Source organism: Leptonychotes weddellii, chromosome 9 (assembly GCF_054177405.1).
Source record: "Leptonychotes weddellii isolate Sample4059 chromosome 9, ASM5417740v2, whole genome shotgun sequence".
NCBI lineage: Eukaryota > Metazoa > Chordata > Mammalia > Carnivora > Phocidae > Leptonychotes > Leptonychotes weddellii.
Genome location: NC_138377.1, coordinates 58,783,875 through 58,808,940, shown reverse-complemented (window position 1 = coordinate 58,808,940; position 25,066 = coordinate 58,783,875). Strand labels below are relative to the sequence as shown.

Genomic DNA, 25,066 nt, shown 5'->3' with positions numbered 1-25,066 from the left:
CATAGATGAATTTTATTTAAGATTTCTAAGTCACTCTGTCATATGAACAAGTACTCCAGAGTAAATATATTCATCCACCTGTGTTATAGAACACCTTCAAAGATAATTTCTTGTATTATCTGGGCTTTGCGCCACATCATTTTTTATGATGGCAACCAATTCAAACCCACCAGTATGAAATGCAACAAAATGTACACCTAAAGAATGGAAAATATATTAACATGCTATTTTGTTATATCATAAAAAGCAGTTGAGATTTGGAGAATTTGTTCATTACCTTGCAGGGGACAAGGCATATAATAATAAATAAGTAGTCACAAGGAGTTCATATTCTAGTGACCGACCAACTGCAGACTATTACAATACAAGTGCTGCCCACCCAGGGGATCAGATATCCAAATATAGCACTAAAAGATGATAGGGATTAAACATGTGAAGAAGAAAGAAAGAACAGGAAAAGCTAGGTTATAAATGATCTTCAACTTAGGTATAGGTTATATTCTAAAAATACAGTCCTAGGGACGCCTGGGTGACTCAGTCATTAAGCGTCTGCCTTCAGCTCAGGTCATGATCCCAGGGTCCTGGGAACAAGGCCCGCATTGGGCTCCCTGCTCCACGGGAACCCTTCTCCCTCTCCCACTCCGCCTGCTTGTATTCCCTCTCTTGCTGTCTCTTTCTCTGTCAAATAAATAAATAAAATCTTTTAAAAAATAAAATAAAAATACAGTTCTAAGTTCATCTTAGCTTAGGCTATACTTTCCTGTAGATAAAATGTGATGTATAGATCCCTATTCTTTCAAACCCTATTTAATTCATTATGTGGAATATTCCTAGTATTGTCTTTCAACTGAGAAGGGTTTATCATCCCCTCTCTCTCCCGTGAGAAGTAGAGGAGAGGAATATTGAGATTCTTAATAGTAAAAGGAAGTATAACTCTAATCCTTCCTTTCTTTTTCTTTTTCTTTTTTTAAGTTGGGCGTGGAGCCCAACACGGGGCTTGAACCCATGACCCTGATACCAAGACCTGAGCTGAGGTCAAGAGTCGGACACTTAACCGACTGAGCCACCCAGGTGCCCCAACTCTAATCCTTTCTTACCTTTACTTTCACTGCTGACTTGTGCTAGGGGATAGAATTAGGGTTTGGAAAAGAGGGAAGGCCAAGAAATACCACTCTAGACTTTGTCATCAACAGTCATAGACTGAGGTGAGGAATGAGAATTCCTCATGTGAGGAGGGAGCAGTGAGCAGGGAGCAGGGAACACCAGAATAGTGGTGTTTGTAGCTAGAATGGAGCGAATGGTTAAGAGAAGGAAAAGTCCCTCACAGGGAAAAAGGAATTCGTTTCATGCCCTGTACCGTTCATCTGACAAATGTCCCTTGGTAATGGATTTTCAAAAGACAAAATATGAATACTACTTGTACATCCCAGATGACTCTTAAGAGTTCTCCATTACTGTGAGTGAAGGGGCAAGCTAGTTTTTAACCGACTGAGCCACCAAGGCGCCCCTGCAAGCTAGTTTTTAAAAGTGCCCTCTTCTTTTGTTCCATTTCAAAATAGGCTGTCGCCAGTCAAAAAAGTTGTGTGTGTATGTGTGTTATGTTAATTTAATATAAATGTTGAGGTAGTGTACTGAAAAGTGAAAAACATCAGGCTGATTTTCCACTGGTAACTCTGAAATTGGGAGAAAAACAGTAGAATTTTTTAAAAATCAGATTCTTCACTTAGCCCTTTTAAAGGGATTTTTGAGAAATTTATGGCTTTCAAAGTTCATATTCACTAGATGTAATTTGTATTCCATGCATAGTCCTTTGGTTTTCTGTGGTATTCCCTTCTTACTGTTTATTCTTCATATTTATTGAAGTTACCAAAAATCTGTTTATTATCTTGACCTTGTTATTTTGTTTTATATTTTTAATTTGTCTGTTTTCCATGTAACTGTTGTTATCCAAATTGTATTCTCCTTTGAACTCATATGTATAAGAATAATTAATCTTTGGGATTACAGAAATTGTTTCTCTTAGTATTTTCCTTTACTTCAAGAAACTGAGAAAGGATCTCTAGGTAATATATATATTGGCCAAAATAACCTTTTACCACATATACATAAATTATGTGTATTACCCCCCAAAAAACCAAATATGTACTAATTGACAAATATACTTTCTTTCATAAAGCATATACAAAAGAAGCAATAAATTGTACTTGAGGAAAATATAATTTTCCCTACTCTTTATCTGTGGTGTACATTGGAGTCTGACCTGGATTTGAATCTCAACTCTCTACTACTTCTACTCTGGTAACCTTGAATAAATATATGTTTCTGTGTGTCTGTTTCTTCATCTTTAAAATGGGACTAATAATTCCTAGTTCATAGTGTTACTTGGAGAATTAAATGAGATTATCTAAATTAGTAGTTTTTAAACATTCTTCTCTGGTACTCTAGGTCACTATAGGGACATTTGATGGGTCATTTGTATCTATTTTATGGGGTTCTGCAGAAGATTTGGTTTGAGAGAGAGGGTCCTGAGGTTCTCTGTTTAAAAACATTTGAAAGCCATAGCTGCAAGTAAAGTGCCTTGCACAGATAGAACTGGACATACCCTAGTTCTCATGCAGGTTAGAAAATCTTGACTTCACTCCTTTCCCTCCTTCATGGGAATCAGTATATTAAAATGCTAAGTTACTTCTCTTTAACTGCTTTATCGAGGTCTAATTCACATACCATACAGTTCACCTATTTAAAGGGTACGATTCGTTGGTTTTTAGTTTATTCACAGAGTTGTGCAACCACAGCCAAAATGTACTTTCAGAACATTTCCATCACCTCCAAAAGAAACTCCCTACCCATTATCAATCAGACTAACTTATTTTGGATTCTATTTCCATTGCTTATTAGAACTTTAAATATAAGTAAATTGATATATCAAGAAGAAAGGAAAACAAATCTAATGAACCATGTTTCTTCACTGATTTGTAGGTACAGACATTAGAGTCCATTATGGCATTTAGCATACTTAATTTTATATATTAAGTCACCAAAGACAGTTCTTTACATTTTTCACTTCTAGAAGTTCATTTATCTACTTTCATGACTTCTAAAGATGACTCCTTGATCTGTGTATGTCCTGCTCTTAGTTGTGAAATTCAACAAATACTTTGTCAAGTACTTGTTATGAGCCACGTGCTATGTTAGACTCCTAGGGTGAAACAATTAATTTAACAATTTTTAGAAGGGTGGCATGTAAACAAAGGAGAGTAATAAAGTGTGATCATACTATAAAGAGGTATGTAAAATGCTGATGGTACACATTTAAGAGAGTAATAAATTCTTCCAGCCAAGAAGGAGACTGAGGGAAGGGCAATCAGGGGAAGGAACAGAGATTGAAGAGAGTTGCAGAGAAGCTCGTCCTTAAAGAATGAATAGAATTCACTGCACAGGTAATAGAGGAGGAATATATTCTTAGGAAGCTAAGAGAATAACCCAAGCCTATACTTAGAGGACTAAAAGCATACATGATATTTAATGAAAAGTGAGGTATTTGATGTGACTAGAGGAAACTAAATACAGTGAAAATTGTGAAACAGAAAAGGTTGACTAGAGCCTGAAAGTCAGCTTAATACCTTATTTTATCACCTTCCCCCGTCTTCTTCCCTGACTTCACTCTATAGATAATTAGCCTTTCCCAGTCTGATATTGAGTTCACATTAACATAGTTCCTACTGCCATCATCCTAGTTTCCCTGGAGTTATCTTTGACTTTTTTTCACTGCTTTGCTTCCCATATCCATTCACATGTTAATTATTATTCACATGTTAATTATTATATACCTGTCTCTTTCTTTCCATTCCCACAGACACTATCATGGTCTCTTTCCTAGGATCTCTTTTCCATTTCTTTTGTCCATTTTTAATATTATATTTTTCCATTCCTAGGACTTCACCTCTTAATCTGTTTTGGTACTGAAAGTAGCTTTAATACAATAGCTAAAATAGTTCCTATCTGAAGACTGTGAAGGGCCAAAAGGTTTATAAGAAGGAAAACTCTTACAGAGTTTATTATACTCCTATCAGGAGTTGATTGACAAGGGAATTCTCTGTGTACTGATGTAGAATATATTGTTGAGTTAAAGCAAAGAACAGAAGAGTATAGAATATTCCCTTTGTGTCAGAAAGCTGAAGAATATTAGGATATAGACCCTATTTTCTTACATTTTGCATAAAGGAACTGGACAACTATAGAAGAAATAATTGAAGTAAATATCCATAGGCTTAGGGGTGGAAGAGAAGATGGGTGAGGACAGGTCTCAAAGTATCCCTTCTTATGTTGTTCTGATTTTTATTTTTATTTTTTTTAAAGATTTTATTTATTTATTTGAGAGCAAGCGAGAGAGAAACAGCATGAGAGAGGAGAGGGTCAGAGGGAGAAGCAGGCTCCCCACTGAGCCGGGAGCCCGATGTGGGACTCGATCCCAGGACCCTGGGATCATGACCTGAGCCGAAGGCAGTCGCTTAACCAACTGAGCCACCCAGGCGCCCAGTTGTTCTGATTTTTAAACTGAGTATTTCATCTATTTAAAATTCTGGCCTTGTGTGCCACTGTGGGGGAAGTGGGATTGAAGGACTCTCGACTGATTTTCTGTTACCTTATATATGAAATCACTCCTTAGTCTACCATTCAGACTTCTGCTCTCTGATTATGCCATGGTTTGATCCCTTTCACTGAAATGAACTCTGTTCATGTCCCCAAATCACTTTCAAAACTTAAGTCAAAATATATTACTTCCTTCTCTACAGTTGGTTAACTGTTTATTTCATGCTATCATTTTAGCTTAATATATTTATGTTCTGTTTGTTTTGATTCTTCATTGGTATCTCTATGAGTATTCTGATTTATTTCATGAATGATTTCTACTCCCATTTAGATTTTAACACTTTCAATAGAAATCATATTCTTTTCTCTTTTGTATTATTGAAACATAATTTAGTAGATACTTGATAAAGATGATTTTTATTTACTTTGGAGGATCCTAACATTTTAACTTCTTTTGGATAATTTTAATAAATTTTAAATTAGAAGAGGTATATAGAAAAGTTAAGTTTGACTACTTTTCCATTACCTAAAACTTCAAAGTATTAAGTAGGAAAATTAATGAGGAAAATTAGTTTTATTTAAAAAACATGGAAAATATTTAGGGTAATTTTCTGTCCAGTTAAGGTGAAAATGTGTGGATTTGCGCACTAAAAAAGTAAACGTAACATGACCACCTGACATTAATTTGCCTGGAATACAATATGATTTATATGCTAGTTACTAATTAATAGTAATTGAGATTGGTGTGATTTTTATCTTGGCTAATATATATATATAAAGTCAGATATGATAAAATAGTTATTGTTTTTTACATTAAGTGTATGATCAAAAGTAAGAAACTTGAAAATAAATTCTATTAGGAAATGAATGTTTTTAAAAATTGATCATAGAAAATAGAAACTTGTAAGCTGAGAGGCCCTTAGTGTGTTTTTATTACTTGATGTAGCCTAATCTAATATTTATTTTGAAACAGGCAAGAAAACTAGATGTATATTTTGAATATGAAGAAAAAATAATGAGCAAAACTACTCTGGATAAATCTCTTCTAGATATAATATCAGACCCTGATGGTATGTACCATAAATTTGAGGTTACTGTTAAGACTCACAGCTGATGAATCCAGCATTTTCAATTTAAGTAAAATCTGAATAGAATTATTTTTTTTTCCTGACAACCCATGCTAATAATGAGATAACTAAGTGAGCTATTTTCTGTTGAGAAGTTTGTAGCAAAGCAGTTCCTAAAGTGGAAAAAATGATTTGCATTTTATTTCATTGAACTTTTCTCTCATGGTATTTAAGAACTCGTTATATTCATTTATTTAAAGTGATATATCTGAAGTTCAATTTCTGCTGATTTTAGGAAGATTTGACAATTCAAAGCAGGTGTCTCTAAGTGATACACTTTCTAATTACTTTGGTTTAACCCTAAAGAGTTTCCTAAAAAAGATACATCTAAAACTGAATTCTGTTTTAAATATTTAGGGAATTTGCTTTTAAAGAAACTCCTTAATCAATCCCTTTATATTTACATTTAACTAAGAATTTGTATGTTAGATTTTCTTAAAACAAGATACGATTCTTTGTACTTAAGAAAACGTATTATAATTATTGCTTTCAGTTATAATGATCATGGGATCTGCATAGGTTTTAGCCTCTAAAATTATCTAAACTTTAGAGATTTGATCATTTCAGAGTAGCTTTCAATTCAAATCTCAGTGCTTTTCCAAAATGAAAAAAGAGTATATAAGCTGTTCAGTTTATATTTTGCATACAAGTTATTTAGCTGAATGATGATGGTTTTTGAGTTAAAGTTTGGTATGAGTTTAAGTTGAAAAATAATAAATTCCAAATTGTTTGTAATTAGAGATTCTACTCCTAAAAACTTCTACGAAGCTATAAATATTGCTCACACTTTTAAGAAGCTAGATTTGTAGTGAGAACCTAGCATTTTGAAGGTATTTACACTTTTGATCTCTACCCCCAACGTGGGGCTCGAACTCCTGAAAGTATTTACGTATTTATGCTTTGTAATGAAAAAAATGCAAAGATAAGCCCATCACTTCAGAGATGTTCCTGATTATTTACAATAAGTTTTGAGTAAAGTTGAAGCAAATAAATGTGTTAATAGAAAAACAATCAGAACCTTCCTGTTTTCTTTCCCCTTACTTTCTCAGTTTATTTGTTAAGACATTAAGAATGGCAGAGCAAGGTAGGCATTCATGCTAAGTGGAAGTCTGGTGCCACTTTAGCCCAGAACAAGATGTTGGAACCTGAGCAGGTTGAGAAGGGCAACCACATGTAGGGTAAAGGGAAGGTTGGTGACCTACCATAAAGTGTCAAAGTCCCAGTGAATTTGAGCAGAGTATCCACATGTGAAAGCATGGTATATAAAAGCCCGAACAGATTGAGGAAGGTGACTGTACGCAGGAGCAACCCAGCATCAGTCCAAGTGCGGTGAGAAGTGTGGCCAGGCATGTGAGCAAATCCATTGTAGGAAATCAGAGCCCAAATGGAGTGAGAAGGCATCCATGCAGGCAAGGCGATGGCTGCAGAGATAGGGTATTTGTTACGTACCACAGACTCGTTAAATAAGTGTATATGTCAGATAATACAAAGGGAGCTAGGTTTCCTGTTGTCAGAGGAGGAAGGTATAAATATGGAAAGGGAGAAAACTATAATGAGCCCTGTAATGTTGGATTGGAATTGGAGGCATCATTGTAGACCTGGGTTTTCACTATGTATTTGTCAGAGAAATAAATACAGATACGTGTGTGTACACCTATATGTATTCCCTAGTCCAGCCAACTAAGCAGGGCTGGGACAACAATACTCCAGTAGTAAAGATTTTAGCTTATAAATACCATTTTCTGCTAGGACTCATTGGAGAAGTAGTTGATTCCAGGGCTGAGGTAGGAAGAGAAAGTACAAAATGAGCCTAGAACATTTTGTTGTGTCAGAAAGCAAGTACTCAGAAAGTGATGGGACATGTCAAAGAAACCCAGAGTCAGCTTGAAGAGGCCCCTCGTGGCCAGATCATGACATCATGAGCATCAAAATAAATAATGATAACATTATAACTCACTGAATGAAATAGGAAGCCATCAGGCCGTAGAGATACAGTAAATGAATAAATGGAAGTTTTACAAGATATTTAGTTTCAAATTACCTCCCTACAAAATACTTCTAATTACAAAGAGAAAAACTAACTTTATAGTGGAGAAATATGATAGATCCCTTGCTAGGTAATCACAGTGAACATCATAAGTAATGAGACATATTGAAATAATGCCCCACCCAGTAGGATGCAATACAAAGAATACAGTATTTCTCTTGTGATATTCCTGCCAAAGGCATGTAACTGCAATCTGATCATGAGGAAATATCAAACAAAATTTAATTGTGAGATAGTCTACCAAAACAAAAACAAAAAACCAGCCTGTAATCTAAACATCAAGGCCATGCAAGTCAAGGAAAGACTGAGGACTGTTTCATACAGAAGAAGGTAACTGTGTGTTGTGTGACAGCTGTATATACCACGTGATTCTGAAATTGATCCTTTTGTCATAAAGGATGTTATAGAGACTAGTGGTGAAACTTGAAATTAATCTGAGGATTAGATGTTAGTAATGTATCAATGCTGATTTCCTGATTTTGATAGTTATTATATTGAGCTTATTATATTGGAGAATGTCTGACATTTGGGAATGATGGGACAGCGGGTCAACAACTTACTCTCAAATTGTTCAAGGAGATAAAAAGCTTTCTGAATTCTGCTTAAAATTTTCTCTAAGATATATCAGATTACTCAGTAAGAAAACTGACTTTAAAATTGAGAGCAGTTCCAGTGGAAACTTAGGTATGACAAGAGGATCCAGGCTGCTAATTGTAGGTTCTAGAGTGCTTGCAGTTGTAAAGGATACATTTTTATAATTTCCATTTGATTTCTCTGTGATTAATATCATTATAAGCATCAGGATACTCTCCAACTCTTATCATAGTATTCTTAAAACCCTTAGCAGAAATTTTGAGGCCTTTTATTAACACTATAGCAACTATAAAATATGTTTCTTCTTGAAGAAGAGAGTGGGAACTCTCTCTTCTTTAAGCAGGATAAGTGCCTCCTATTAGAAAGGCTATGCTAGATGCTGAGGATGTTAAAAATAATAGCAAGGATCTACAAGGCCCCTAAAATTCTGAAGGTGGGGAGCCTTTCTCTCCCATTTTAGGAGTAGTGGTCCCAAGAGCCTGCAGCAAGCCTCATTGCTCTTTTTCTCTTTGTCTTCTAACTGCTTAGTCATAATTGCAGGAAATGCACAATGGAACAGGTAACTAAAGCCAAAGCTTTTGGGATGGAGCACCAAAACGGGAAAGCCAAGGGAATTGGAAACTACCAGGGAGATTGCAGAGAGGAAGTTGCTCAGGAAAGCAACCTCATAAAGTTGTTTATGAATTCCTGGGCTCACCCCTGAGCTGCACATACGTGAATCAAATCCTAAACAGTATTATTCCAAAGACTGAGAGTTGAAGGGCTAGACAGTTTCCCAGTTCCCATAGAGGCCACTAGATAGTTGGACAGATCCCAGTAGCACTGCAGAAGGTTTTGAAAATATAAATCAATGATGGAACCACAACCCAGAGAAAGCTGTAGAAACTTTGGCCTGAACCCAACCAGGCTAATTACCTGCCAAACAAAAATAGCAGCTTTCTCCTAGGACTTAAACAAGACCCTGAATTTCATAATCTAATTTTCAAAATGTCCAAGATACAATATTTATTTGTAAATATGAAAACTTTGGAAAAACCCATCATTGATCTTTATTAACACTTTTAGGGAGTAAGGATAATTTGAGAATGGTTATCTGGATTTTGAACCATATAAAAAATCAATGGTTCATTAGTCATATTTTGAAAAATTTTTCCTAGTTTTTATTCTATAATAAAGTATAACAGTTTCCAGTTCTTGAGGATTAGGACACACTTTGAAGTGAGAGTGCATATTGTTATTTGTTGGTGGTGAAACTGAGTTATCTCTGACCAGTGCTTTATCACTTTGCACCAGAGTACACCCAGTAGCAGAGGGGAGAATAAGTGAGTTTCTTTGTACAGTTTTGGGCTCTGGGTAATAGGAGTAGCAGATCAAACGCACTGCGAGCAAGAAATTTCTTTGAAATCTTATGTTTTGTCTTAATTTCAGGCAAATATATTTTGTATTATACAACAGTGTTTATTTTAATATAAATGTATTATTTTCCCAAATCTTATAAGTGATACAATACTCTTCAGAAAGAGTCATATATATAGTGACCCCACTTTTGAGAAGTACCAAAGTTTTGTAACCCAACACCTAGAGTGACTATACAGCTATTTTCCCAGTCTCATTTTTATATCTGTTGTCCTTACATAATTATTACTGGCATCCCCTTTCCATCCCAGAAGTATCCTGTTTTAGAATTTTATGATTACCCTACCTATACCTTTCTTTCTGAGTTTATATCTAAAAGGTAAATCTCTTACAGACATTTTGAAAGATAGAATGGAGGTACTTCTATATTCCATTCCTTTAATCCCACAGCATTTAATCATTTTTCCATATCTGTATTATACATGGTTATAGCTATAGGGCCTATAATCTTGTCAGTTAAATCAAGAACCATATTTTATCTTGTCACGTATCTGTGCCTTAAATTTTTATATACTTGTGTTGACTATAATATTTAACCACAATTATGAAAGTTTTTTTATTTATATTCCCCTGTGTAGCAGGAACTCCAGAAGATAAAATGAGGCTGTTTCTTATTTATTATATAAGTGCACAGCAAGCACCCTCTGAGGTATGTCCTCTTTGTTCAGTTATTGGGCAAAAGGAGAAATATTTGTTTGTTTCAAAAACAGAAGACCAGATCACTATGGCCAAATAACTACCTTATTCCTTTCTTTAAAAGAAAAACAATTTGTTAAGGCTGGTTCTATTTACTGCTGAGTTTTATAGCAATATTTATTGTCACTAAGAGAACTATCTACTCATGAAATGTCTGACCACTTTTAAATTGTTGGAATATGAATTGGATTCAAATGGCCAAAATTCTTATTTCTGGAAAATAGCTATTGTAAACTAAGTTAACCAAGTTTGCTATGCTTTTTGAAACATTGGTCTTATTTCTCATTATGTGATAATCTTAAAAACTCTGTTTCTTTGCGTTATAGCCACTAATGTTTTCCAATGAATTTATCTTTAACCCAAAGTAAAAATTTGGTAATATATTTTTTTAAATTTGGTAATATTTTAAGGTTATTAAAAGCTAATGTTCGTTATAGAATATAAAGAGTCAGTTGTAGGAAAATACCCAGAGTTCCAAAAAGTTATGTAAATATTATAATTTAATTTAATGAGATTAAACTTCGGATTTGTATCTGTCATATGACTCTTATAAAAATAAAGTTGACATTTTTTGTATTGCAATCAAATAACTTTTATATCAATAAATTTCAGAATGATTGGAAAATGACAAATTTTCCTTTCTAGATTTTTTTTTTCTCACTGGAAGAGTAGATTGTGGGTAATTTTGTTGTTTTCTCTTTCTGTCATAGGCCATCATTTGCTTTTGAAGAAAAAAAAATTTTAAGTATATATAGGTAATTGATTTTGAAGGCAAATGGTGATTTTGGTATCAGTGTTGTTGCCGGGTTAGAGATCTGCTAACTCTCTCTAATGTTAACTCAGTGAAATTTTACTGGATGAGCAACAAGCATAAGAATTTTAGAGATGACATCTAGAATGATATTAATTGTTGTAAACTTCTTTCCTTCGCTGGTAGCATTTATTTTTAAAAGCCTGTTAGATCTTAACACTTTTTTTGGTCAAAAATCTCTGGCATGTTAAAACAGTAAACTAAACCCAATATTTGCTTTAGGCCAATTCTACTTTATTTTGGGCATATAGCTTTTGTTTTAATTCAGTAAGAAAATGTGGTTTTCTTTTCAGAAATATCTCATACCTGTATCTTTGGGGATTCTTACAGGCATATATATATATATAAAGGATTATAGCCTATTTATAATATTTTCTTAAGAATTTATGATTTTAAAACTTAATTCCGTATCCCCTTAATTTGACCACATTATTTTATTTTTATTTATTTTTGGTAAGGACCGTGTCTTTTCATAAGTTTAAGTGATCATTAAGAGGCTTAAAGCAAATTATGACTACTGATGTCAGCCTGATAGACCCAAAAATGCAAAGTAGTAAAATCTCTAGTTGAAGGTGAGCTTTAAATTTGTCTTGTAAAATTTTTATGATGGAGTCACTACGATGATAGGCTCTTATAAAGTACAGGAATTCAACTACACTTACTCATCAAGAAACAAAAATAGCAAGAAAGAGAAAACAACAGTTTAAAAAGTGTAAGACACCTGATACTCAGTTAATGAATTTGGACCACAAGAGTGCATATGAGAGGGGAAAACCTGAATCTGCATTTCCCCTCAGTCAGTGTCATGTCACAATGTCCCCTTGTGTTTCTGGTTTTAAAAATATTCTTGGTCAAGTCAAATGTTTCATTTAGTGCTTATCCCAAGGAAAGGCAGTCTATTTCAAAAATGGAGAAAAAACTGGCTCTGTTGGACTCAATGAGGGATGACCAAATACTAGATAGGTGATTTGGGAGCCTGTCAAAGGTAATTTTCATTAGATGTGATTTTTGTCTCAGGTGTTCACTTACAGACTCACTTAAAATATGACTCCACTCTACTTGGGTGCCTAGAACTTAAACTCATGCCTTTGGTCTAACTTTTTGATTAATCTAATAATAACAAACAAAATGGTCTTCTCTTTCACAAAAGTAAAAATTTTTATGATACCATTCTTTGCTTATTTCAGGCTGATTTGGAGCAATACAAAAAAGCTTTAATTGATGCAGGATGCAACCTTAATCCCTTACAATATATCAAACAGTGGAAGTAAGTTTTGTTTTCTTCTTACATAAGAGAGTACAATGGAAGTAGAGTTCCCAAGAAAATGGGAGTGTTACCAAGAAAATTTAACAATACCTTTTTTTTTTCCAGTGGCATAAATATTTCCCTATCTGGCCCTCCCTGTCCACAACTTAAAATTACATAAAATGGTGATAACTTTCTTTCCTAGACAAGTTTATATTTTCTTCATTGATTAGATAAGAACATCAAAGACTGAAAAATTTGGGTCAAATGTCTCAAAAACATTAAAAGAAAATTTTAATTTCACTAGTAGAGAAATGCAGATTAGCACAGGGCAAAGATTTAGTAAAGTGCTGTGCCAAGGATATAGGCAGCTTAACTGGTGCATTTAAATTCTGCTATTAAAAATATAGATTGTCACAATTTTTGCTAGATGGTATAAAAATAAGAAAAATCTTTGACTGCACACTTCTGCTCATAAGAATTTATCCCAAAGAAGTAATTGGTGTTGTAAAATCTTAGAAGCAACCAACCTAAATGTCCTATAGTGGGCATTTCCATAAGATAGAATACAATTGAAAATTAAAAATCATGTTATAGAAGACTTATTTAATAACACTGGAAAATGTATATGTTATATGATAAAGTGAAAAAGTAGTTTATAACACTATTGATTTCATTGATTCCTCTTCTCTATGCCTAGGGGTTCTCCTAGAGATTGTAAATACAATAGTGAACATGTGGAAGGCCCCTATGCTCACTGAATTTACATGGAGGGAACAATAAATCAACCAATAAGCAAAAAATGAACAGAATAATGTTAAACCATACTAAGTGATATAAAGAACATAACACCAAGTGATAAGATTTTTTTTTTTTAAGATTTTATTTAAATTCAAATTAGTTAACTTTTAGTGTATTATTAAGTTTCTGGGGTAGAATTTAGTGATTCATCAGTTGCATATAACACCCAGTGCTCATTACATCAAGTGCCCTCCTTAATGCCCATCACCCAGTTACCCCATCCTCCTACTCACCTCCCCTCCAGCAACCCTCAGTTTTTCTCTGTAGTTAAGAGCCTCTTATGGTTTGCCACCCTCTCTGTTCTTATTCTGTTTTTCCTTCCCTTCCTCTATGTTCATCAGTTTTGTTTCTTAAATTCCACATATGAGTGCAAGTGATAAGATCTTAACTTGGGGATGAGAGTTAAATTTGTCGAGAAGATCAGGAAGTCTCTGAGTAGATGGTATTTGAGCTAAACTTAGATGACAATTTTTACAGTATGATCTCTATTATCTATACATTTATCCATCCATCTCTGTGTGTGTATGTATGTATGAACATATACATATCATTACGTAGCTGAAATGACATACATTAAAATGTTAATAGTGGGTAATTCCAAGTAGTAGAATTTTTTTATTTTGTGTGCTTATCTTTATTTTCCAAATTTTCTACAACAAACATTACCATACAATATTTCTTAAAATAATTAATACTACAAGATTGAATATGCTTTCCAAGCTCAACTGTATTAAGAAATGTGCTAAGTTGTTATCAGGAGTTATCTCTGAGTTTTTGAGTTTGAGTGCTTTTTATTATCTATACTTTTGTTTGCTTTTTCAGATTTGTTTTTTTATGGGTTTTTTTTATCTTTTTTTTTTTTTTTTTTTTTGGTAGAGAGACAGCGAGAGAGGGAACACAAGCTGGGGGAGTGGGAGAGAGAAGCAGGTTTCCCACCAAGCAGGGAGCCCGATGCAGGGCTCCATCCCAGGACCCTGGGATCATGACTTGAGCCGAAGGCAGACGCCTAACAACTGAGCCACCCAGGCACCCCTTAAGATTTTATTTTTAAGTAATCTCTACACCAAACATGGGGCTCAAACTTATAACCCAGGGATCAAGAATCACACACTCCACTGACTGGAGTGTCAGCCAGACACCCCTCTTTTTTTTAAGTAATCTCTGCCCCCAATGTGGGGCTCGAACTCATGACCCCAAGATCAAGAGTCACATGCTGTACTGACTAAGCCAGCCAGACAGACACCCCTGCTTTTTCAAATTTCTTTCATTTGACTGTGTTCTTGCAATAAGAAAAACATACAACAAATGTCTGTTTAAAAAGAGAAACTGAAAACTACCTTTTCCAATTTTTTATAATACATACCCTTTACACATTTGGCTGTGTGGCATATTGTCATTGTTTTTTTACATTATGATTTGTCTGGAACTCCTTCATCAAACATTTGTAATAAGAAGAAATCCAGTCTTGGGCATCATTTTATATGGTTATAAAATATTGAATTTCTAACAGTTTTTTTTTCTAATTATGAGTAATACCACTTTTTCAAAGAAAATTTTAGAAAACTCAGGTATAAAGTAAAACTTTACCTGTAATCTCATCATCCAGAGCCTACAACTAAATATTAGTGTATATCTTTTTATATGCACATTACATGTATTTTTTAAGACTTGGAAATCATTATTATAGATACAGTTTAATATATATTCTAGTTTTTCCATTAACTTTCATTACCAGTTCGTTTTCTTAAATAACGGTTTTTTAAATTTTCTTCAGTGGTGGTATTTAGTGTTTGCATAATGTTCAGCCATAAAAATGTACCATTATATATCTAGTGAAAAATAAATATTGGTTGAAGGCAGAAATTCTAGTCTACTTCTGAAAACATTTGATTCACACCCTCCTTTCTGAACAAGATTGTGATTTTTGTCCAGATTGAAATAGAGTATTTTTAGCATCTCAACTCTCACATCTTAGTGATTCTCATTCCTTTTTTACTCTCATGAAATTTTCTCATATGTAAATAGACTTTTTTCTTTTACAAAAACAGTTGAAATAATTAGTAATAGAAAATTGTAATAGAATATTGAGTCACATAAAAATATTTATGGTATGCTGTTAAAATGTTATAGAACAAGTATTTACAATATGATATCAATTTTGTTTTTGAAAGTCTATATGTTATATATACATATATCCAAAGATTAGAAGAAAATACACACAAATCCTAACAGTGATCCTCAAAGTGGTAGGGTTCTTTTGGGAGCATTCTGTTTTCTGGATTCTCTACCGTGAACGTATTCTCAGAAGACAAATATTTTTAAAAACACATCTTAAGTGCCATCTTTTTGCCCAGCCTTCAGGAATTCCGTAGTTTAGTTAAATAGATTCTGGACATTTAGAAAGATTTGAAAATAAATGATTATATGCAATTAAGTATAAAAGTGTGTATTGTAGAATGTAACTCTTAAAAGGAAAAATCATTGGGTAGTAGAATTAGAATAGTGTTAATGAAGAAAGGGGTTTTGAGCTGAGTCTTAAAAGGAAATGCACAATTTCTGTTGGAGAAGAAAGCAGTCAGTTTATGCCCCTCAAAGGACAGCATGAGTAAAGATACGTGTCTGGGGATGAGGGAGTATGGAATGTGGGGAACAGTAAAAGAGACTTAATCAGTACATGATTGTTCTTTTAAGGCAGCAAGTCTGTTTCATGTTAAGGATCATATATAATAAAAGGAAAAAAATCTTGAAGTTTGGGAAATGCATTTGTGTTTTTTTTAAGAATCTCAGTGTTTCAGTACTAATTGTACTATACTTGGGTGTCATTTTACATGATTAAAAATCATATAATCAGTATTTATATACTTGTTCCAGTGCTAATTGTACTGAAACATTGTATTAGTTGAAAAATTACTACTATTTTCAGAAAATGTCTGCATAGTAAAAGTTATAGTCAATAGAGTTTTTAATTCTGTGATGCTGAATGTTAGCTCTGATAATCAACTTTTTAATATAACTTTTTTATTTCATAGGGCTTTTGCCAAGATGGCCTCAGCTCCTGCCAGCTATGGTAACACTACCACTAAACCAATGGGGTAAGTATTTTTAATAATTCTGATTGAATAAGTCTCGTACTCCAGACCATAATTAGACTCACGTGCCTTAAAAACACATTGACACTTTGGTTTTTGGGGGACTTGGGGTTTTTTTTAATTTTAATTCTTTTTAAGATATATTTGTTTTAGAGAGAAAGAGCGAGTGGGGGAAGGGCAGTGGGAGAGAATCTTCAAGCAGACTCCCTGATAAGCAGGGAGCCTGAGCTGAAACCAAGAGTCAGACGCTTAACCAACTGAGCCACCCAGGCACCCAGAAACACACTGACACTTTGTATTCAGAATGTTTTCATTGTGCTATGAATGTCAACATGCTTTTGCCTTCCTTAAGTTTAAATTCTCATTTTAAAATATAAGTTAATATATTTTACATGGTATGAGCTGTTGGCTTCTTCTTCCTTCTTAAAACATTTTATTTTTTGTTTTCAGAAGTTATATGAAGGTTAAAGCTATTCTTGTATCAGTGTTGATAAGTATATAGATTTGGAGCTAGGCACTCAAGACTTAGCTTCAAGATAGACCTAGGTATACTGTTAAATGACAAGGAGGAGGTCCCCAGAGGTGGGTCTGACTTCTGATTCCAGAGAATCCTATAGTGTGCATGATTTTCAAAGTAGCTGAGCAAGGTAATTCTAACTACTCTTTTTTATACCATACTTATTTCAAATTCCTTAATTTTTAGAACAGGAAAACAGTTTTATTCTAGCCTCACCCTGAGCTTCTGGTTTTAATGAAACAATTTGCAAAAAGCAAAAACACTCAGCCTAAGGCAGGACCTTGTAAATGCTTGATAAGATGAATCCAGCTAGCCTCACCTTTGTGCAGTGCTATGTAGGTTAGCACTCAAAGTTGCCTGGTACTAGGGAATTGCCTCTGAACTCTTTATTCCAACAAAGATTACGTTCTCTTGTTTCTATTAAAGAAAGGATTTTCCATCTTGTCCAGCTCTTCATTTCAGAGAAGAGTAAGGACAAGATAGGGAAGAGGAAATTTATTTGGAAAATTTCTCTCATCTATTTAATAGACTTTCCAGTTTCATGTCTTAAAATCTTAACTGAATATTAAAAGCCTATTAGGTTTCTTATGGATTTCGTACTTGAGAATTTTAATAAAATGTGTTATAGGAAAATCTTGATTTGAAGGATATTCTGATCCTTCCTATCCTAGCCTTCTGATATCATAATACAGGAATACCATTCTATCCCACAAAGCATCCCTTGATCCAAAGTGAGAGACTAAGCCACAAATGTAAACCCAATGTGGCAGGTCATTTGTTGGTGTTATTTTTGTTAAAAATTCAGACAATAAACATTTCTTCAGAATTGAGGTAAAACTCACTAAGTATGTTGTGCTTCACATTTTTATATGATAGATTTTATGTATTGTGGGGGGATCGTATAACACAGGACTGGATCTAGCTGCTGTGATGTAGAGAAAATAGTAACTTTTGACCTACTCATAATACTTAACACTCATATATATTTTCAACTTGTTAGTGTGTTTTGAATTCCTAAAACAAGTTATCTTATTTACTATCTCTAATTTTGTTATTTTAGTATTAAGGCAATCAGGAAAGCAGGGAATTCTCTTCAAATTATAATTTGCCTAAAAACTATAGGCAGGGGCGCCTGGGTGGCTCAGTCATTGAGCGTCTGCCTTCGGCTCGGATCATGATCTCAGAGTCCTGGGATCGAGCCCCACATCGGGCTCCCTGCTTAACGGGAAGCCTGTTTCTCCCTCTCCCACTCCCCCCGCTTGTGTTCCCTCTCTCGCTGTCTCCCTCTTTAAAAAATAAATAAATAAAAACTATAGGCATACCTCAGAGATATTGTGGGTTCAGTTCCAGGCCACTGCAATAAAGTGAATATTGCAATAAAGCAACTCAAAATTAATTTTTTGGTTTCCCATGCATGTAAGTTATATTTGCACAATACTGTAGTCACTTAAAGGTGTCAAAGCATATTGTCAAAAAAACGTACGTATTTAAAAATAACTTACTGCTAAAAAATGTTAACCATCATCTGAACTTTCATCATGTCATAATCTTTTCGATGGTGGAAGGTCTTGCCTTGATGTTGATGGTTGCTGACTGGTCGAGGTGGTGGTTCCTGAAGGTTGGGTGACTGTGGCAATTTCTTACAATAAGATTACAGTGAGGTTTGTTGCATCAATGGATTCTTCCTTCACAAACAGTTTCTTTGTAGCAACGCATAGGGCTTGATAATTTTACCTGTAGTAGAACTTCTTTCAAAATTGGGGTCAGTCCTTCAAACCCTGCCACTGCTTTATCAAAAAAATTTATGGAATATTCTAAATCCTTTGTCGTCATTTCAGCAGTCTTCACAGCATCTTCATCAGGAGTAGATTCAGTCTCAAGAAACTACTTTCTTTGTTCATCTGTAAGCAACAACTCCTTACTCATTCAAGTTGTATCATGAGATTACAGCAACTCAGTCACATCTTGAGGCTCCACTTCTAATTCTAGTTCTCTGTTTCTACCACATCTGCAGTGACTTCTTCCACTGAAGTCCCGAACCCCTCTAAGTCACCTGGCAGGGTTGGAATCACCTTATTCCATACTTTCGCTCATGTTGATATTTTGACTTCTTCCCATGAATCATGAATGTTCTTAGTGGCATCTAGAATGGTAAAACCTTGAAGGTTTTCAGTTTAGTTTGCTCAGGTCCATCAGAGGAATCACTATCTGTGGCAGCTATAGCTTTAAGAAATATATTTCTTAAATAAGAAAATTTGAAAGTCAGACTCACTCCTTGATCCATAGGCTACAGAATGGATAGTTTATTAGCAGGCTTGAAAACAACATTAATTTCATTGTATATCTCCATCACACCTCTTAGGTGACCAGGTGTATTGTCAATGAGCAGTAATATTTGGAAAGGAATCTTTTTTTCTGAGCAGTAGACTTCAACAGTGGGCTTAAATACTCAGTAAATCATGCAAACAGATGTGCTGTCATCCAGGCTTTGTTGTTCCATTTCTAGAGCACAAGTAGATTTAGCGTAATCTTAAGGGATAATTCCTAGGGATTTTCAGAATGGTAAATGAGCGTTGGCTGCAGTTTAAAGTCATCAGCTGCATTAGCCCTTAATAAGAGTCAGCCTGTCCTTGAAGTTTTGAAGCCAGGTCTTGAATTCTCCTAGCTGTGAGAGTCCTAGATGGCATCTTCTTCCAGTAGAAGTCCTATTTTGTCTCTTTTGAAAAACTGTTGTTTAGTGTACCCCCTTTATTCATTACCTTAGCTAAATCTGGATAACTTGCTTCGACATCAACACTTGCTGCTTCATCTTGCACTTACCTTATAGAGATGACTTCCTTCCTTGAACCTTATGAACCAACCTCTGCTAGCTTCATATTTTTCTTCTGTAGCTTCCTCACCTCTCTCAGCCTTCATAGAATTGAAGAGAGTTAGGGCCTTGCTCTGGATTAGACTTTGGCTGGAGGGAGTTTTGTGGCTGGTTTGATCTTCTGTCCAGATTACACAAACCTTTTCCATATCAGTAATAAGTCTGTTTTGCTTTCTTATTCGTGTGTTCACTGGAATAGCATTTTTAATTTCCTTCAAGAACTTTTCCTTTGTGTTCACAACTTGGCTAACTGGCATAAGAGGCCTAGCTTTCAGCCTTTCTCAGCTTTCAACATGTCTTCTTCCTCACTAAATTAGTTGTGGCTTTTGATTTAAAGTGAGAGATGTGCTCTTTTTCGTGGTGCCTGGAGGTGGTAGGCTGCTTTAGGATGCAGCTGAACATCTCTTTACCAGCTACTGGCTGCCAGAAACTCATTGAAGTGGATGATAAACACAAACTTCACCTCTTTTATGAGAAGTGTTGGCCACAGAAGTTGCTGCTGATGCTCTGGGTGAAGAAGGATTACGTGGTCTAAGTCAATGGTGGCAATGACAAGGCTTCCCAGTAAAGCAAGGTGTCTTGACCCATGGCCATGTCTGCCTGCTGCTGAATAAGGAACATTCCTGAGGTCTGGAGAAAGACCTAGGAGGACTGAAGAAAGAAAGCACAAATCTGTTTGAGGTTGCATTGTGAATGCCAATCTCAATGTTCTCAACTTGGTCATTGTGAAAAAGCGGGGGAAGGGATACTCCTGGACTCACTGACAGCACTGGGCGTCATTGCGTGGGGCCCAAACGAGCTAGCAGAATCTGCAAACTTTTCAGTGTCTGTAAAGATGATGTCCACCAGTATGTTGTAAGAAAGCCCCTAAACAAAGAAGGTAGGAAACCAGGAACCAAAAGCATCCAAGATTTAACATCTTGTTACTCCACATGTCCTCCAACACAAGCATCAGCATATTGCTCTGAAGAAACAGTGTACTAAGAAAAGCAAGGAAGAAGCTACAGGATATACTAGACTTTTGGCCAAGAGAATGAAGGAGGCTAAAGAAAAACACCAGGACCAGATTGCCAAGGGATGGAGGCTGTCCTCTCTGAGAGCTTTTACCTCTAAGTCTGAATCCAGTCAAAAAGGAGATTGTCTAGGAATAACAAATAAGATCAGACATCAAAAAAATAAAGTGAGAGACATGTGATTCTTCCTTTCCACCTGAACACTTAGAGGCCATTATAGGGCTATTAATTGGCCTAATTTTAATATTGTGTGTCAGGGAATAGGAAGGCCCAAGGAGAGGGAGAGAGACAAGGGAACAGGCAGTTGATAGAGCATTCAGAACACACCCAGCATTTATCATTTAAGTTTGCTGTCTTACATGGGTGAGGCTTGTGGCACCCGGAAACAATTACAGTAGTAACATCAAAGACCACTGATTACAGATCACCATAGCCAATACAGTAATAATGAAAAAGTTTGAAATATTGTGAGAGTAACCAAAATGTAACACAGGGACATGAAGTGAGCAAATGCTGATGGAAAAATGGTGCCAATAGACTTGTTAATGCAAGGTTTCCGTAGACCTTCTATTTTGTTTAAAAAAACAACTATCTGCAAAGTGCACTATACTGAAGCAAGATAAAATGAGGTATGCCTATATAGCTAAGACTAAGCAATTAAAATGTTTAATTTGAAGACAGCTTTTATTTTTACATTTTATGAATAATTATTTACTAGTCAAGAGTATTTTATCACTTTTATTGTTAGATAAAATTACAGCAATGATGTATATGAAAGCAAAAATTCTCAGGTCACTTCTGTTTAGTGAGAATAAAAGTGGTAGGTACAGTGAGCATCAGCAGGTCATGTATAATCAGGCAAATATTTTATCTGTAACAAATTAGAAAGATAATTTATACTTTGTGTGATCTTCTTTTGTCCCTAGTCTCTTATCACGAGTCATGAATACAGGATCACAGTTTGTTATGGAAGGAGTGAAGAACCTGGTATTGAAACAGCAAGTGAGTATACTTATTAAAAAACATTCTGGTAACTTTTTTTTTTGAGATTTTATTTATTTGAGGGCTCCTGGGTGGCTCAGTTAGTTAAGCAACTGCCTTCGGCTCAGGTCATGATCCGGAAGTCCCGGGATCGAGTCCCACATCAAGCTCCTTGATCAGCAGGGAGTCTGCTTCTCCCTCTGACCCTCTCCCCTCTCATGTGCTCTCTCTCTCTCTCTCTTATTCTTTCTCAAATAAATAAATAAAATCTTAAAAAAAAAAAGAATTTATTTGAGAGAAAGAGAGAGCAAGAAAAATGGTGGGGAGGGGAGAGGGAGAGAGAGAAGCAGACTCCCTGCTGCGCAGGAAGCCTGATGTGGCCTCAATTCCCAGGACCCTGAGATCATGACCTGTCCAAAAGCAGGGGCTTAACCGGCTGAGCCACACAGGCGCCCCCATTTTGGTAACTTTTGAACATAAATATTGGCAGGTTGATGCTCAGCTAGAACAACTTTCTAGATATATTCAAGTTATTTGGAAATATTTGGAATAAAGTAAAATCAAAGGGTCTTTTATTCTGGTATATTTAAGAATATTTTACATGTGTAGTTCAGAGCTTTTTTTTTTTAATTTGTTCATTTGGACTTTATTGACACTTTCAAATATACATTAGTATAGCAATCTTTCCTGAACCCTTCACCAGGCTTCAGTACTCAGCATCCTGTCATTCTTGTTTCATATTCCATAATATATATAATATATATTATATATTCATTTATTCATTTATTTTTACTGAGATAGTTTAAGGAAAATCTGAGACATAATATTTCATACATAAATATTTCAATTTATAATGAGAAGGATTTTAAAGGCCAGATTTTATTTTATTTTATTTTATTTTTTTTTTAAAGATTTTATTTATTTATTCATGAGAGACAGAGAGAGAGAGAGAGGCAGAGGGAGAAGCAGGCTCCCAAGGAGCCGGAAGCCCGATGCGGGACTCGATCCCAGGACCCTGAGATCATGACCTGAGCCGAAGGCAGACGCTTAACCATCTGAGCCACCCAGGCACCCGGTTAAAGGCCAGATTTTAAAAAGAGAGTGAATTAGCGGTTATTCAAATGTGAATATTAAGTGTTTACTTGTTTTCAGAAAAAAATAGATCGTTTCTTTCTCTGAACTTCCTCCATACTTTTATCTTTCTTACAATATTTACATGCAGTATTTTGTATTGATGTTATTTTGTACTCCCCCCACCCCCAGTTTTATTGAGATAAAATTGACATGTGTTTAACTACTTCTTGATAAGATCCTTGAGGGCAAGCAGTTTTTTCCCCATCTTTGAATTTTCAATAGCACTTTGCATACAGTAGGTAATTCAGTTCTTTTTTTGGGTAATGTTTTATTATAAAAGCCATGTAGTATTAGTAAAGAACAGTGAAAAAATTATAGTTTGCTTTATTTAATTAAAAGGCTGATGACTTTCCAAACTTTACTTAAGATACATTCTAGATAGTTTGCAGTATTTCCTAATTACTTAGGAATACTTTTTAGCTTCGTTATCCCTCTTAGGAATTCTATTCAGTCCCTCCCAGTCTACCTCTCTCCTGGTAAGGAGCTACTAGTAAGTACTTAATCCACTCTTTTACTGGTTTACAGCACTTCCCTGAGTCAGTTTCTTTGTTCTCTTCGACTGTAGAGGTTGAAAAGATACAAAATAGGAAGTTGGGCACATTAGAGACCAACGTGTTATACTTTACAGTTTAACCTAGCACCTGCTAAAGAGAAAATTACTCATGACACTTGTTAAAGAACAATAAACAAAAGGTATTGGGACCACCACAGTAGGGTTTTGCAGTTGGGGAGGAAGATTGGGTTCAATTCCAAATCTATCAAGGAAAAGTGGGAATTTATAGCCAAGGATCAGGGTAGGGATCAGTGGATATAAAATTACTAATAGGAAACATCAGGGATAAAAGAGGATTCTGGCTAAACCAATCTAATAGGATCTTTACTGAAGGCAGGCCAAATGTGATCAGACATCACCTGGGAGATGGTAGAGGATGAGGAACCTGATCAGATATTAGGGTGATCAGGTATTGAAGATGAGAAATTCTCGCTAAACTGACTTAACAGGATTCTTTTTAAATTGGACTATTCAAAGATGGACAGAGTTCAGAAGTCAAGGCCCCATTGAAAGGGCTCGGGGGAGCCTGAGTAGAGTTTTGTCAAGGAGAGAATCTCTGTCACACCACTCAGTTTATCATTAACTATGGACAAGATGATTTTGTTATGTGATACAGAAGGGGAACCACCAGCCCCTAAGATACTGTCTGCCTTTCAGTAGACAGAGTGGCTGTTGTATAACCACATGTAGTTAAATTTATGTATAAGGAGATTTACATATTTTTCTAACGGTTCACTCTTACAAGGAGATCACAGTAGTAGAATAACTCAGCATGGAGAATTATAGACTTCAGTCTTTGAAATGATCGATTTTTTAACTTACTACCTTAGAGTCACATGTTTCATGTCCACTAGTGTTTGTAAGAAGTGTCTGAACTGATCAACTTGAGTATTTTATTGTGTTAACACAAAAGTTGGTTTGTTTAAAGTTCATTTAGTATATAAAAAGAACCTGGCATCTGTAACCTCAAATTCCTTTGCTTTTCTTAATATTACAAGTAACAAACTACTTTGAAATAGGCAGTTTCTCACTTATAAAAGTAAAATTTGGTATGATTGGTGGTTATCTCTGTCTGTAGTATATTCTGTCGCCATGACTAGAAGAGCTGTGTCATTTTTTTAAAGTGTATGTTAATAAGACATACATTTCAGGCTCAAATTAGAGGAAATATTTATTGATTTTTTGGGGTCAGAGGGTAGTTCATTTTATATTGTGAAGTAAAAAATGCTATATTAAAAAACAAAGTTTAATATGATCTTTTGTTTCTTTTTTTTTTAACTTTTTTTAAAATAAAATTTTATTTATTTATTTGAGAGAGAGACAGAGTGAGAGACAGAGAGCACAAGCAGGGTGAGGGGCAGAGGGAGAAGCAGACTCCCCGCTGAGCACTTAGGGAACCTGCTGTGGGGCTCGATCCCAGAACTCCAGGATCATGACCTGGGCCGAAGGCAGATGCCTAACCGACTGAGCCACCTAGGGGCCCCTCATTTTTTTTTTTAAAGAGTAAGTCTAGTCTTTATTTTTTTTTTTTAATTTTATTATGTTGGTCACTATATAATACATCATTAGTTTTTTTTTT

General features: G+C 35.1%; 1 protein-coding gene across 1 annotated transcript in view; it reads left to right on the top strand.

The window, feature by feature from the left end:
- The window catches only part of SCFD1 (sec1 family domain containing 1), an 86,889-nt gene that overhangs the window by 38,936 nt on the left and 22,887 nt on the right, over positions 1 to 25,066 (top strand). Inside the window, exons 12-16 of the mRNA XM_081831831.1 lie at positions 5,567 to 5,663; positions 10,356 to 10,426; positions 12,472 to 12,551; positions 16,361 to 16,423; positions 21,746 to 21,821. Coding sequence (XP_081687957.1) covers positions 5,567 to 5,663; positions 10,356 to 10,426; positions 12,472 to 12,551; positions 16,361 to 16,423; positions 21,746 to 21,821 — 387 coding nt within the window. The remainder of the gene's footprint in view (positions 1 to 5,566; positions 5,664 to 10,355; positions 10,427 to 12,471; positions 12,552 to 16,360; positions 16,424 to 21,745; positions 21,822 to 25,066) is intronic.